Consider the following 16760-nt stretch of genomic DNA (forward strand, 5'->3'; position numbering starts at 1 on the left):
GTTTAGAGATGCAACTTCCGCTATACATATAGGGGTTGTCCGAGTTATGAAATAAAAATATATAGCACAGAAAATCTGATAGGCAGTAATATATAACTAAGCTAAGCAAGTTTCAGGCAAATATATATATATATATATATTTCCTCATTTCCCTGGTTCTTTTCTGGCCTTTGTTTATATGCAAAAAAACAATCTCTGCCCCTTTCCCTGCTCTGCTAAGGGAGTGGATACAAGAGCTGCCCTGAGTGCTGGGAGAATCAAGAGCAACTTGAATGTGTAGAACTACAAGTCCCAGCTGTATAATGACACTGCTAATACACACAGGATCTTCCCCCTACCTTCTTGTGCAATGCTGTCTCTAGTCTGTCAGCTCCTGTGCCCAGCATTGTCTCCTCACTCCCTGCAGCTACCCAGTCTGTGCAGCTGAAGGGGTTAAGAATCCTCAGAGAAAGCAGACAGCCCGGCCAGCACAGTCTTGTAAACGACCTTTATCAGAGCAGGGAGAGAAGCTGACATCACAGGTCATGTGACCCTCAGTCAAATCTGAGAAACCAGGCACTGGAGATAAAGGGAGTTAATTGTAAAGTTGTTATATTTGCCTAGTTAGGAACATGGAACAAAAAAATTACTCTGACAACCCCTTTAAAGTTAAGAAATAAAATAAAAATTGTATTGAGACTTTATTATAATAAATGGGAGACTGATCCTCTCCTCCTCACTGTGACCTGAACTTTCCCGATGCCTTTGGCTCTTAGGCAGGCCAGCCCCCGCCAACTGAATCTCCACTAGGCCAAGGAAACAGACAGCACCCACCAGAGTCCATAAGGAGCATATCAGACATTGTTCCTTAGGCCTCATGCACATGACTGTGGTTTTGATTAAAAAAAAAATTGTGGATTGGATGCGGACCCAGTAATTTCAACAGGGCTCCAAAAGATGTGGACAGCTCACCATGTGCTTTCCGCATTTCCGTTCTGCAGCCCCGCAAAGATTAGAGCATGTCCTATTGTCCGTTTTGCGGACAAGAATAGGCAGTTCTTACAGAGCGCAGGAAATGGCAATCCGCAAAGTGCGTAATGCACATGGCCAGTATTCATGTTTTGCATACAGTAAAAACAGCTTACAGCTGTGTGCATGAGGCCTTAGAAGCATTGCACTAATTACTACATTGGAACCTCTGCATGAATGTAACAGAAGAAACTTTTATATGAAATCTGAGACTCCTAGAAATACTGTACACTATAATCCCATAGATGTCTATGGCTGCCGTATTTGGGTTCTGTACAATTGAGATTCTATAGATTTCTAAAACAGCTGTGTGCATGTGCTCTAAGGCCTCATGCACACGGCCGTTGCCAGCTGTGGCCCTTATTGCTCCCCGTATCACGGATGCAGACCCATTCACTTGAAACAGTGCTTCTGTCCGTGCCTCCGCAATAAAATAGAACTTGTTTAATTATTATTTTTTATTACAGTCAAGTTGAATAGGTCTGGATCCATCATGGCTGCAGCATGGATGGGACATTGGGGATGGGGACCGCAAATTGCGGTACTCAATGCATGAGGCCTAAAACTGAAAAGCATACCGCATGCTACTTTCTTCTGGTGAGCCCAGGTGAGCACGCTAGATGTTAGTCTTCAACCTGTGATTCTTCAGCTTTTGGAAAATGACAGGGAGTTGTAGTTTTGTTGCAGCACACCTAGATCCCTCACATTAAATGGTTAATAAAACGGGGTAATATCCAGGTGTTATGGCCAGTCTTCTGAACAGGTGTTGTCTGGTATCCAACTGATGCTTTTGCAGACTCCCTTAAAGTTTCTGTTTAGAAGTAATCAGTGGTCTCAGCAATGGGGCATACAGTGCCTTGATAAAGTATTCATACCCCTTAAACTTTTCCACATGTTATACCCACAAGCTTAAATGTATTTCATTGAGATTTTATGTGCTAGACCAATATAAAGTAGTAAGTAAGTAAATGTGAAGTGAAAAGAAAATGATACATGGTTTTCAACATTTTTATGAATAAAAATCTGGAAAATGTGGGGTGCATTTGTATTCAGCCCTCTGATACCCCTAAGTTCTTTGTAGGACAACCTATCACTGCAATTACAGCTGGACGTTTTTAGCTCAAGCTCAGATTGGATGTGAACAGCAATTTTCATGTCTTGCCACAGCTTCTCAATGGGATTTAGGTCTGGACTTTGACTGGAACATTCTAACTCATGAATATGCTTAGATCTAAACCATTCCACTGTAACCCTGGCTGTATGTTTAGGGTCATTGTCCTACTGGAAGGTGAACCTCTGCCCTAGTCTCGAGTCTTTTTCAGCCTCTAACAGGATTTCCTCCAGGATTGCCCTGTATTTAGTTCCATCCATCTTCCCATCAACTCTGACTAGCTTCCCTGTCCCTGCCAAAGAAAAGCATCCCCACAGCATGCCGCTGCCACCACGTTTCACAATGTGGATTGTGTTCAGGGTGATGTGAAGTTAGTTTTCTGCCACACATAGCCTTTTGCTTTTAGGCCAAAAAGTTCAACTTTGATCTTATCTGACCACAGCTCCTTCTTCCACGTTTACTGTGTCCCCCTACCTGGCTGTCAGTTTAGGTGGATGGCTATGTCTCTGTAGGTTTGTAGTTGTGCTATACTCCTTCCATTTTCGCATGATGGATTGAACAGTGCTCCGTGAGATGTTCAGAGCTTGGGATATTATTTTTTTATAACCTAATCCTGCTTACACGTCACAACTATTCCTGACCTGTCTGGTGTGTTCCTTGGTTTTCATGATGCCGTTTGATCACTAATGTTCTCTAACAAACCTAAGGCCTTGACAGAACAGCTGTAGTTATACTGAGCATAAATTACATACAGGCAGACTCTATCCACTAATTAGGTGACTTCTGAAGGCAATTGGTCACACTGAATTTTATTTAGGGGTATCCAAGTACAGAGGGGCTAAATACAAACGTACGCCAAACTTTTTACATTTTTATGTAAAAAAATAATAATTATGAAAACTATGTATAATTTTCTTTTCACTTCACATATACTTCCTACGTTGTATTGGTCTATCACATAAAATCCCAATATAATCCATTTACATTTGTGGGTGTAACATGAAAAAAAGTTGAAGGGGTATCAATACTTTTTCAAGGCACTGGATATCTAGCCGCCAGAAAATAGGCAGGTGTGTATTTTTATGCACGGAGTAGGATGCAGATTACATCCCCACTGAAATAAATGGCGACATTATGCTTCAGAAAAGCCGCAACACATTATTTACACTGCAGAATGTCGGCCAGGGCAGGGATTGACAGTTTTTAACCCCACAGTATAAACTGGAGTAATACTTTGTGGTGTATGTTCTGGTGAAGACAAACTAATCTCCATGTATGGAAAACAGAAATTGGTAGAGACGGTTTTATCGGAGTTGGATTGCAAGATGAGGAAGTTAGACGACCTTGGGAATGTTTCTCCTTCCTCCCGCTGACGAGATGCTTTAATTTGTAAAGGTATACAAACATGAAGCCCATGTAAAACTATATAAAGTAATGGAAATAAATGTAGACCAAGTGAATTTTGAATAAAACAATTCAGTCACGGGTCCAAGGTTGAAAAAAACGTATTTAACAAAATAAAAATGTTTAACTTTATTAAATATTTAATAAAACAGAGTCTAAGAACAGATCTTTGGTCCACACTCCATTCACAGAATAGTGTTAGGATCCAGTAAATCTTAAAATGATCAACTTTCACTAGAAAGAACACCTGGATGATCCTCCCAGAACGTGTCGCTGATGACATCACAGTGCAGGATGACAGGCTGGTTCCGCACCCGGCACACCTCCACTTCCTTTCCTCTGCCTCATGTGGTAACTTTATTACCTTTTTGCTTATCTCATTGACCTAGACAGTGATAAAGTTCATGAAAAGGACAAAATTAAAAGAACTCACCAAAACATTTTGTTTGTTACAAATCCAGAGGGCTGGCTGCAGGACTGGGTCATTCATCAAATTAAGTTTACTTTCACACTAGCGTTTCTATTTTCCAGTATTGAGATCCGTCATAGGGTCTCAATACCGGGGGAAAAAAAAAAAAACGCTTCTATTTTGTCCCCATTTATTGTCAATGGGGACACAACGTGACTGAACAGAACTGAATGCTCCAATATGCATTCCGTTCTCATAACGAAGAGCAGACCGCAGCATGCTGCGGTTTTCTTTCCGTCCTGGGATGCGGAGCAAGACTGATCCGTCATGACCCACAATGCAAGTCAATGAGAACAGATCCGTTTTCTCTGACACAATAGAAAACGGATCCGTCCCCCACTGACTTTCAATAATGTTCATGACGGATCCGTCTTGGGTATGTTAAAGATAATACAACTGTATCCGTTCATTACGGATGCGGATTGTTGTACTATCGGTAACTGAAACGTTTTTTGATGAACCCTGCTGTGTGAAAAGTAGCCTAATTTAATCAACTGAAATTTCTTATGAGAGCAATTCTGGATTTGCCCATAATCTCGAAATTTAATTATGCCTGGCCCCCACCAACAGGGGGTGAGGATAAGGCCTCCTGCACACTACCGTAGGTGTCCCATTGCCATATTGCGGACCCACAATACACGGGCACGTACTTCCGTGGGGTTTCGTCCCGTACTTCAGTTCCGCAAAAAGATAGGACATGTCCTATCTTTTTGCGGAACAGCCAGATCGCTGACCTATTAAAGTGAATTTGTCTGTGATCCGCTGAGGCTGCCCCACGGTCGGTGTTCGTGCATTGCGGTCCACAGCACAGCCACGGGGCGCACACGTTCGTGTGTAGGAGGTCTAAGAGAGTTTTATGTGCTGCACTGTGCACACGACTGTCTCACTGTTGAACGCTGGTGTCTTAATACATTTATTAGTAGCAGTCCTACAGAGAACCTGTGTTGTGGGAGTCTAACGCTCTGCAGTATGGCTGCAAATAAATGTGTTAAGACACAGGTCCAAGTGATGGCTGGATGTGTGGTAATCAGTACTGCATTCCAGTCAGGTAGGACGCCACCTGTACTGAAGAAGCAGCAGCAAAAGAACAAGATCTGCTGCACACCCCTGTCGACATGCTGTGGTATGGGCTGTAAGTGATGGTAGACAACCAGATTCATAACTCATTGCCTTGCCCTGTGCATATGTTATGTGGATCTAAAGGTGGATTTACACTGCCCGATTTTTGTGAATGACTAAACGAGCAGCCAACTGTTGGGAAGGAACACTTACTTCCCAACAATATGCTACTACATCATGCAGTCTAAACCCAACTTAAGCCAATACTGTCAACGCTCTCAAGATGGACAGTATCCCTTCCCTCTATCAACATATCGCTGCCCTGTGACTATGAAACCTCAGTCACACATCAGTGTTTGATCAGTGATTTCCATCAGTGATTGTGAGCCAAAATCAGAATTGAAGCCTGCGCAGAGAAGGTATAAGGGAAAGATCTGCATCTGTTCTATGTTTAGAGCCGCACCTGATTTTGGCTCACAATCACTGATGGAAATCACTGACGTGTGAATGAGGCATAAGCCTGAAGTGATACTGGCAAAAGTAGTAAAAAAATAAAATGAAAAAAAAGGAGCATAAAACTAGACACAAAAGTGCAATTTATCCAACAAACAATAAGCCTATGGCGTAAAAAAATATATAACTGTTTTTGGGCAAAATCGCCCAGACCTAGTTGTCAGAGCATCTTCGGTCTTGTAGACCCTGTCCCTGTACAGAAACATAACCAGGCAGATCTGTTATAGGTGTTGTCTGAAGATATAAACATATCCCCAAGTGGCCTGCACGCTAATGGCGCCGGCTGCTTAACTTCCTAGCTCCGCACCGGACACTCACTAAGCGGCTCATATTGGCTATCCAAGCAAAGATCCAGTAGGTCCAGTGCAAGCAGAAGTGTCCCGCAAGTTGGGGAAACTTAGGAAAAGGCAGGCTGCAAAAAAGTTTTTTGCCAAACCAATTGCTGCAAGTCTGGGCCTATCCGGGTCAGAACCTCTCCTGGCACGGAGGGGCCACTGCTAACTGGGTCGCCTTCTCACCAACTAACGGAAGGCACCATGTGATCAATGCTGGAAAGCTTACACTCCTCTCTCAAAGACATGATAGGCCTACTAAGGGAATTTAGGCGCGAACTCCAGAGCTTGGGAGAGCACACTTTACATGTGGAAGGGAAGATGGAGGAGTTTGCCTCCTCCCATAACTCCTTGATCGACGCTCACAAAGCGCTTGAGGATTTAGCTGCCCTTAAGAGCAATATACAAGATATGGAGGATCGCCACCGTTGAAATAATGTGCGCTTACGAGGAGTACCAGAGACGGTGGAAACAGAGTCCCTGGAGCTGCTCCTTAAAGGTCTCCTCAAAGTGGCTATTCCATCCGTGTCAGACATGGACTTAACTATTGACCGTATTCATTGGGTTCCGAATCCCAAAGGTTTGGATCCCTCACTGCTGCGTGATATTGTGGCGCGAATCCACTTCTACCAAATTAAGGAGCTATTTCTGAAAGCCCTGCAACAGAATCCCACTCCAACTGATCTATTTCAAGGTATCTCTGTGTTTCCTGACCTATCTGCGGCCACATTGGCCAAGAGGAGGGAGTTTGCCCCAGCTACCAAGATTCTGAGGGATAAGCATATTAGATACCGATGGGGTTTCCCCGTCAAGCTCCTGATCTTTCATGATGGTAAACCAACATGTCTGCCTCAACCCTCAAGATGCGGCACTCACTACACAGCTGGGGGCTACTCTCCAACCTGCCTCAACCGCTCAAAGAGGTTCCTTTCAGACTAGATAGGATTGCCCCTGAATGGGAAACCACTTGAAAAGAATACTGGATCTCTGCTCTGTTCCTGGGGGACGGGACATGCAAGTAATATCCCCCACACCGTCTGCTCTGTTCCGTGGAGATGTTTTTTCCTCTGAGCAGACCCCCTTGGAATAGACCGCACTTTCTGCTACTTGTTTTCTCTATGTTGGCTTTTAGCCGTACCAGTTCTACCTAATGAGACTGTTTTTTGTTTCTTGTTAGTTTTGGACTCCTTTTTTCTTTACTTGTCTTTGAGGCTCAGAGCCTTGCACTTTATCATATGCTTGCATATATCTGTGTGTCGAACTAGTCTGTATGCTTACAGGCGCCTGTGTCTAGCATGTCTGTAAAATTTCAATAAAAAAAAAAAAAAAAACTTATTAAAACATAAAGGTATCCCCTATCCATAGGATTAGTTTCAGAGTGGTGGGGTTCCAACTGCTTGGACCTCTGCACTCCATTCAGAGTACTGACCTCCGCTAATTCCTGCAGTGCAGATGCTTAACCAGCGCTCCATTTATTTGAGAAACTTGGGTCCTGCATTCTCAATCGGTAGGGGTCCCATCAGCTGGACCCCCACTGATCAGATACTTATCCCTTATTTTGTAGAAAGGGGATACATTTATATTTGGGGACAAACACTTTAATAGTGATATTTATTTCAAGTCTGAACAGCTCTTGGCCTCGTTCTCTCTGGTGAGTTCTGTCATGATTCATCAAAAATGGAAACTTCTATGAAATGTCTAAAAAAAAAAAAAACTTGTCAAATATACAAGTCCAGGTTCCATTTTTCTTGATTGTGCAAAGGGGATACTTAGGGGAGGGGGTATCGGGTTTAATACTGAAGTATTCTATATTTTGTTTATATGAATGGTTACTTGGAAAAATAAAAAAAATTGAAATAATAAAAAAAATCAACCTAAATAAGTGCTCCTTTTCACAGCAGAGATCTTGAAAACCATGAGGAACTGATGCACAGTGAACATTAGAACGAGGCAGAACTTTTCATTACACATAATGAAGTCATAAAGGATCCAAATGAACCCCATTGACTTTAAAGGGATCCATAGAGATTCTGGTATAAAAAATAAAAAAAAGTCTAGAAGTGTTTGACAGACCCCCGAATGCCAGTGTGAAAAAAAAAAAAAACTATTAAAGCATGCTGAATAAAACAAAGGTATGGTTAAAGGGGTTGTGCAGCACAACATTGAGGACCTATCCCCACTGCCTCTACAAGAGACGACGTGCAGTGTAATTTTAAAGCAGATGCAGCTCTCGCACAAGCACCACTACAGCTTCAAACAGCTGATCAGCAGGTGCTGGGAGTCAGACCCCTGCTGATCTGATATTGATGCCCTATGCTCCCGAAAGGTCATCAATATAGCTGGGCTGCACCACCCCTTGAACCATACTTTTATTTTATTCAGCATGCCACAGTCCTACCTTATTCCATATAACGATGGAGCCCTTTCGGTACATTACAGGCTCATTGTTGTAGTTGATGCTGAACTCTGAAAACAATATTTCATTTTTATCTCCGGCGAGTGTACCCTATAGAGAATATCAAAAATCATGAACACAAAGTATCCTCCTGAACATAATAGATGCAATCATTGTATGGACCACATACAGCCCAGGGACAAATGAATTACACCATGTGCCTCACATTAATAGTAACCCCATCATGTACCTCCTCTCATAATGGGCAACATGGGGTTAATGTGAGGTACACGATGAGGTTATTTACTATTAATATGAAGCACATTGAGGTCCAAATTGTTAAAACCATGTGCCTCACCTTATTAGTAAGTTTCTCCATCATGTAGCTCTTGCACTAACCCCATGTTGTCCATTATGTGAGGAGGTAGTTGATGGGGGTTACTATTACCATAAGGCACATGGCATATCAACTTAGACTTCCATGTGCCTTACATTATAAGATCATCAGTAAGTGACCCCAAGTACCTCCTCACATTATAGACAATTAACACTTTGCAAAAAAATAATAATAATGCACGCACGTTAACCCCTGTGTTGCCAGACAACGAGTTGACGTGTTTTTTTCTGTCCACTTTCTTGTGTTCTCTACGGGACCAAAAACTGGCCTTTTAGCCCCTAGCGAGTTATCAGGACTCCACTTCCATTTCTTACATAACATTAAAGGGAACCTGTCACCCGGATTTTGTGTATAGAGCTGAGGACATGGGCTGCTAGATGGCCGCTAGTACATCCGCAATACCCAGTCCCCATAGCTATGCGTGCTTTTATTGTGTAAAAAAAACGATTTGATACATATGCAAATTAACCTGAGATGAGTCCTGTATGTGAGATGAGTCAGGGACAGGACTCATCTCAGGTTAATTTGCATATGTATCAAATCGGTTTTTTTACACAATAAAAGCACACAGAGCTATGGGGACTGGGTATTGCGGATGTGCTAGCGGCCATCTAGCAGCCCATGTCCTCAGCTCTATACACAAAATCCCGGTGACAGGTTCCCTTTAAAGCTGTACTGCGATTGTTTGGTTGCCATGGCAACAAAGCTAGCATACAGAGTTGTTAACGGGATGGGGGGAAAGCCAAGATCCTTATATCTCCTGACATCTACAGTCTGGATGCCCCCATACACATCACATGGTCGGCCGGTCCCATTAAAATGAATATGTTCAGCTGACATTTATGTAATGTTCATGGCAAGATAAACCTGATGCAGTGCTTTATACATTTTTACATCACACAGGTCACATAGGTTAAGATTGATCTCCCCCTCCCTATCTAGAGAAGGAACTGGAGTGAACTGTAACCTGCCATTCCCACAAGTAATATTGTACACACAGATATGTGTTACCTTTAGCCGGTCCTGAGCCTGTGCTGGGGTCAGTCCTCCCTTCTGTACCAGGGCCCAAAACACTGTGTTGTACAAGTTGTTAATGTGACCTGCAGAAATGTAAAAATCTCAATACAGTGTATAGTCTGAACTGCAGAGGAGAAACTGGGCTATCCAAGGGTCCATTCTGTGACAAGCGCAGCATCCAATCTGCAGATGCAATACAAATTTAAAGGGCTTGTCCAGTATAAGTAAAACATAGCTGCTGTCTTCCAGAAACGGCACCATACCTGTCCACATCTCGGCTCCACTGAAATGTGCAATACCACATACAACCTATGGACAGATGCGGTACAGCTTTTGGAAGAAGGCAGTCATGTTTACCTCATTCTGAACAACCCCTTTAATGGACGCCGAGCAGTGCTTTTATATTACAGTAGTAGGGCTGTGAAGTCTCATGCCGCACTTCAGCGACATGCATCTGCAGGTGGCACTGTTGTCGGGTATACAAACAAAAGAGGCGTATAATATGGTTTTCTCATAGACAGACTTCTCAATCAAGTTATAGGTCTTCAGTGATAAACTAGGAGTCATAGACATCAGAGCAGGAAAACACCAGTCTTTGGGTCAACTCTGTAGACTTTGGTGCAGAAACCTGCATGCTTATAATTCAGTGAGTTGAGGTCTGTAAATTTGTGGTTGGGCTGAAATATGGATGCATAATTCGTCAGTAATACACTCTGTGGACCTGGCCTTATATTCAAGATACCATGGCCCTGTTTCTCCAAAAACGAGCCCTACCCCGGAAATAAGCCCTAGCGCTATCTTGCTGGGTTTTTGGAGTAGGCTTAAAATATAAGCCCTACTCCAAATATAAGCCCTAGATACAGTGAGCGCCTCCAGCGCTAGGTTATGTCGCATGACGTCACTGACAAGGAGAATTGGAATACTGTAGCCTTAACTGTGCCCAGGACAGTAGCAGGCACGGCAGAATCCACTCACCCAATCACGAGACGCGTCTACTGCCTCCTGAGAGGAGATGCCATAGAGAGAACGGTGCCCACTGCCAGAGTGGCTCCAGTCCTGCCTCCCAAGTGCAGAGAGGAGATAGAGATATAGGGCACAGTGCAACTTCCTCAGAGAGAATGTAAGAGAGAGAGTGCCAGTAACACCCACTGACATTACACCACCAAATAAGCACTAATTCTTTTTTTTTATTTCGGAGGAAAAAATTCAAGACCCAGTCTTATTTTTGGAGAAACAAGGTAGCTGTCGTTTATCCTGACTCCACTATAAATACACATATATTCAACAAGGGGTTTTCCGAAATTCAGATATTGATGACCTATCCTCAGGGGGTACGACACATGGGACCCCTGTTGATTGCTGTTTGAGAAGGCCATGGCGTCATGCTCATTGGCCACGTGGCCTAGGTGCAGCTCAGTCCTAGTCAAGTGAATGGGGCTAAGCCGTCATACCAAGCATAGCTGATATCAAATGGACGCTGCTGTGCTAAGTAAGCTTCGAGCATGACGCGGCGCTCACTGGAGTGCTGCGGCCTCATCAAACAGCTGATCGCTGGGGGTCCTTGATCTCAGATGCCCGCCAATATGAAATTAATAACCTGTCCTGAGGATAGGTTATCAATATCGGAGTCTCTGAAAACCCCTTAAAGGAGCTGGAGAGAATTATGAAGTGGCATGAACCTTTGAGTCAAGAATATGAATGAGGATCTCAGCTTCTAGAAAACTTTCCCCATATAATCTTGTGACATGTCATCATGTCTGCCCCGGCAATCACAAGGTGATATATTACTAAAAAGAGGCAAAATCTTGTTATAATAGACCCTTACAGTCCGCTTGTCTCCAGCTGAGGTAATCCTTCAAGTTTTGCACGCTGGGATACAGCACTACTCTTCCATCGAACCCTGGAGGATAGAGGATCGGCTGTTTCGGAAAAAATTCATTCCAATAGAAGACGTAACTGGAGGCAAACTGTGAAACCACGTGCGTCATAAACTTGCTTACAAATGGAAAGAAAAAAAATTGTAACAAATCTGGGCCGAGTATAATTACTCAGAGTGAATATATTAACACATAGTGAAACGGGGTGCGTTTAGTCAAGAATTACACCTATCTAAATGCGGCTTAAGCAGGGTGCTGAATCTCCTTAAAGAGACCAGTCCTGTATGGAGACTTATCGGCAATACTCCATTGGAAAAGAATACGCAAAGAGGCATCTCCCAAGGAAGAGAACAATCTCAAGTGCCACCTTCTGGAAGTGACCACCTACGAGTCGAAATCTGACTTTTTAAACAAGCCTTGGAATAAAAGGTTGGGTTGGTTCTCTTCCTCGGGAGATACCCCTTTGCATATACCTAAAAAAAAAATGCAAACAAGATGCAAGATGCAGGGGAGTTAACCATACAGCATCTCCTAAATATTACTCCCCTAAATATACTACTTAATTGTTTCTAATTGGAAAACCTCTAGCCATCTACTGAGTATGTGACAAATGCTAGACAGAAGGAGACCCCAGCAACTGGTGAAGTGGGGAACTTCAGCTAGGCAGAGCTTGAACAGAGAGGAGGTTGCACACGTGCCATGCCCCCCCATGCAAAGTCTATGGCACTGATATATAACCAGCACTACCCCCAGCAGTCAGACCCTTAGCAAACTTGCACTTATCACTTATACAGAGGATACATGATAACTGCTTTAACGTACTGATGGCATACTGGTAGGACAAAGAATAGGTCATCCGTATCCGATTGGTGAGGGTCTGAGGCCCCCACTGATCCGCAGTTTGAGAGGGCAGCAATGCTTTCAGTAGTGCCACTAGAGTTGTTGCGATCCCAAATTTTTTATTCGGTTTCGATACCATGAAAAAGTATTGCAATACTCAATACCACGCAAAAAAAAATAAACCAAAAAAGCCACGTGCATTCCGCATTTAAAAAAAATGCAGAATCGCGCAGTTTTTATTTATTTTTTCTGTTCCGGCATTCCCCACCTAGATTTTTTTTTATATTTTAATAGTTTGGACTTTTCTGACATGGCGATATGTAATATGTTTATTTATATATTTTATATGTGAAATTGGGAAAAGGGGGTGATTTATACTTCATATTTTGGTGGGGGTTTTTTTTACATTTTTTTTTTTAAGGGGGGGGAGAGGACCCTGTGCCCACTGCCACCAATGATTTTAATGGGATGGGGGATTGAGGGGGGGGCACACTGCACCACCAATGACAATTACCGCTTTATACAGGAGGCAGGTACTGGCAGATCAGCGGCAGTTAACCCCTTAGGTTCCGCACCTGAGGGGTTAACTGCCGCTGATCGCAGCTCCCTGTCAGGTGCAGGGTGCCGGTAATGCGATTCTGCTGCCGGCACCCGCCTCCTGTATTGTATTAAAGACTGACTGACTACTTTTCCTGGGTCCAGACTAAGTATCAGGCTACACAGAGCGGCGCCCAGCACTCACCATTATTCCTGGGCGCCGCTCCGTTCGCCTGCAGTGCCCCATTACTGTCTCCTCTCCTGCTCCACATGCTGATTACTATCAGAGCGATGGGGAGGAGACATCAGCTTCACTAGTGGGCGTTCCTTCTTCCTGGCTGAAGCGCTGTCCAATCGCAGCGCAGGGAGAAGGAATGCCCACTAGTGAAGCTGATGTCTCCTCCCCATCGCTCTGATAGTAATCAGCAGCATGTGGAGCAGGAGAGGAGACAGTAATGGGGCACTGCGGGCGAACGGAGCGGCGCCCAGGAATAATGGTGAGTGCTGAGACATCGCTGGGCGCCGCTCTGTGTGGGAATAGTCCTATCATTGGTGGCGCAGTGCGCCCGCCCCTCTCTTCTCATTGGTGGCAGCAGCACAGGGGGGGAGGGAGGAGGAGGACAGCTTCCTTCTCCCCGTGCTGCTGAGAGAACATGAGCGCGCCCATAGCAGCGCGCTCATGTTCAGAGATACTAGACTGCGCAGAAGCGCAGCCCAGTATCGAAAAAACGTAAATCCCGGTATCGTATCGATACCGGGACAAAAGTATCGATTGGGTATCGAAATTTCGATACCCGCAACAACCCTAAGTGCCACAGCGACGTACATTGCATAGCAGCTATGCTTGGTATTGCAGCTCAGCCCCATTCACTTAAATGGGACTGAGCTGTCCCTAGGTCATATGACCGATGAAAGTGACAATACTGGCCTAGGGAAAGCTGGGAGCACCGATGCCTTCTCAAACAGCTGATCAGCTGGGGTTGCGAGTGTCGGACCGATAAGATACTGATGACCTAGTCGTTCGCCCCTCAGTCAGGTCTACTATTCTGAATACACAAGGAGATGTACTGCTGATAATTGTGATGAAAGATGCCCATCAGCTGACAAACGAGCGTTTGCCCATTTATTAGCTGATCGATTATAAAGACCAATCTTATTAGCCCAAAAATTGTGAAGTCTGATAGGGCCCTAACACGTCATTCTGCCCTCAGATCCTCCCATGGAAATAACTGCTGGACAGTAGGGGTTTCAGCTATTGCTTTTATTATAAAAGCAGTATATAACAGGTGGAACAGAAATCCACTGACCTTGCCCGCCTCTTGTACCAGTTTGATTTCTTGTGAAAGATAAAACTATATTCATCACTTTGCCCATATGCCAGACAGATGTCTTTAATTTCATCCATCACATTCTTGGCGCAGTGGTTCATGAGTAGCAGAGCCTGGGGATCATTGGGTTTGGCGAAGTTGTGCTGCTCTGAGAATCTGAAGAAAGAATGGCATGGAGATTATGTCAAGAATAGAAGTATTATGCAAAGAAGGAAAAACCATAAGCCCCCTGGGGAGGAAAAAAAATCATGATCCTTCGTTGGGTCCCAGCCTCCATCTTCTCCATCCGAAGAACGAATCCATGCAGTTATATACAACACAAGTGGCAATCCTGAGGCATGGAGGTCCTCGTCCTATGTGGAGCTCAGCATATTTTGGCTGCAGATTCCACACATTTTTACCTTTCTAGAGTAACAATGAGGGGCACGGAAGACATGGGAATGCCCTTTTTTTTCCCCCACTACCAAGAATCACACTGGAGCCCTAACTGCAAACATCCTCTTACAGGTAATGAAACTTATGGGGTATCTCTGCCCTATAATGTGCAGGTAGTCCCTCTGCAGTGAATGGAAGAGTTAAAAGGGGTTTTGTCCCTTCAGCAAATGGCATTTATCATGTAAAGAAAGTTAATACAAACCACTTACTAATGTATTGTGATTGTACATATTGCTTCCTTTGCTGGCTTGAATCATTTTTCCATTACATCATACACTGCTCGTTTCCTTGGTTACAGTCACCATGTAATTCAGTAGCTGTGGCCGTGCTTGCACACTATAGAAAAAAGCACCAGCCTCTCTGGTGACAGAGACCATGGGTGCACACAAAGGTAGACACCTTTTCCTATAGTGTGGAAGCACGGCCAACGCTGCTGAATTGAAGGTAGTCATAATCATGGAAACGAGCAATGTATAATGTGATGGCAAAATCCCGCCTAGAAATAAGGGAACACGGATAATCACAATACATTAGTAAGTGCTTTGTTTAAACTGATGATCATCAGCATCTGATCGGCGGGGGTCCGACACCCGGGACCTCCGCCGATCAGCTGTTTGAGAAGGCAGCAGCGCTCCAGCAGCGCCGCGGCCTTCTCACTGTTTACCGCTGGCCCAGTGACGTCACGACTAGTATCAGTGTCCTGGGCGGGGCTAAGCTCTGTTCACTTGAATGGAGCTTAGCCCCGCCCACACTAGTTGATTGATACTAGTCGTACATTGGGCCAGCGGTAAACAGTGAGAAGGCCGCGGCGCTACTGGAGCGCCGCTATCTTCTCAAACAGCTGATCAGCGGGGGTCCCGGGTGTCTGACCCCCACCGGTCAGATGCTGATGATCTATCCAGAGGATAGATCATCAGTTTAAACAAATTGCAGAACCCCTTTAACCTTCTCTACATGATGTCATTTGCTGAAGTGATACAGCCCCTTTAAGAGCCAATAATAAAACCCAAGTTCAAACAGAATATTGTTCCGAAGCACATTACAAAAATTCTTCTTCAATCCCCTGCGCCCCAATATGGTGACCGAGCTACATGGACGATACCATAGCACGACATCATCGCTCGGGGTGTTACATCACTATGGAGAAATATCAGGTCAATAGTTTGATATTTTTACTTTTCATGTAAGTTACTGGGATAAAGATAAGAAAGGAAATCTTCAAAATAATAAATAATTATTAGAATTCTTCCCCATATTGTTCCTTCTAAAGCATAAACTGTATCACATTAAACCTGCCATGATACCAGTGACAGACCGCTGCAGTCTCCCCTGACATGTCCTGCTGACAGCTGACCTCACCTGTGGAAGTTCCTGCCGTCCACTCTCACCACCACCCAGCAGTTCTGTAGACACGTGTCCTGCACCTCGAAATCTCTCACGTACTCAAACTTGCTCTTTGCCATCTCCCTCCTCAGATGTAAACGAACCGGTAACAGGGAACCCTTCAATATACCAAATCCACGCTTCAGCATTACCGGAAGCGGAAGTAGTCTCTCAGCTGCCGTCTCTATGGTAACAGAGCCGCGCGAGCGCCCTTACACTCTATGGTTGGGAGGACCGTAGCGGGAAGTGTTCACGTGACACAGACAAAGAATTGAAATAATAAAACTAGAAACATGATAAAAAAGATTCTGTGTACATAGGAAACACGGTGTCTTTGAATAAATGTGTGTGCGTATATGTATTTCTCATGTTATATGCTATGGGGCAATAAGTGAGTGGTTGTGGAGGTGGACATAGGAAAGGTTGCTGTACAGCTGACAGAAATGCGGAATGGCATTGGAATCTACTACATTGGTCCGCAAATTGTGGAATGGGTCTGCATTCGTTCAGCAAAATTGGGGACTAGTATGCCCTCTGTGCCCCCTTCACAGTAGTTATGTCCTCTCTGTGCCCCCTCGGTGTTAATAAAATAAAAACCAGTAACTACTAAGGGCTCTTTCACACCTGCGTTATTGTCTTCCGGCATAGAGTTCCG

The 16760-nt window shown here is 44.2% G+C and overlaps 1 protein-coding gene across 1 annotated transcript; it reads right to left on the bottom strand.

The window, feature by feature from the left end:
- Positions 1-3627: 3627 nt before the first annotated feature.
- Positions 3628-16251, bottom strand: THG1L (tRNA-histidine guanylyltransferase 1 like). Its single transcript, XM_044281252.1, is given in 7 exon segments — positions 3628-3866; positions 3869-3908; positions 8295-8402; positions 9700-9788; positions 11531-11700; positions 14267-14443; positions 16082-16251. Coding segments are annotated over 7 exon segments (807 nt in total). The 5' UTR covers positions 16186-16251; the 3' UTR covers positions 3628-3747.
- Between the last annotated feature and the right edge of the window lie 509 nt (positions 16252-16760).

The sequence above is a fragment of the Bufo gargarizans genome, chromosome 2 (genome assembly GCF_014858855.1).
Source record: "Bufo gargarizans isolate SCDJY-AF-19 chromosome 2, ASM1485885v1, whole genome shotgun sequence".
Lineage (NCBI taxonomy): Eukaryota > Metazoa > Chordata > Amphibia > Anura > Bufonidae > Bufo > Bufo gargarizans.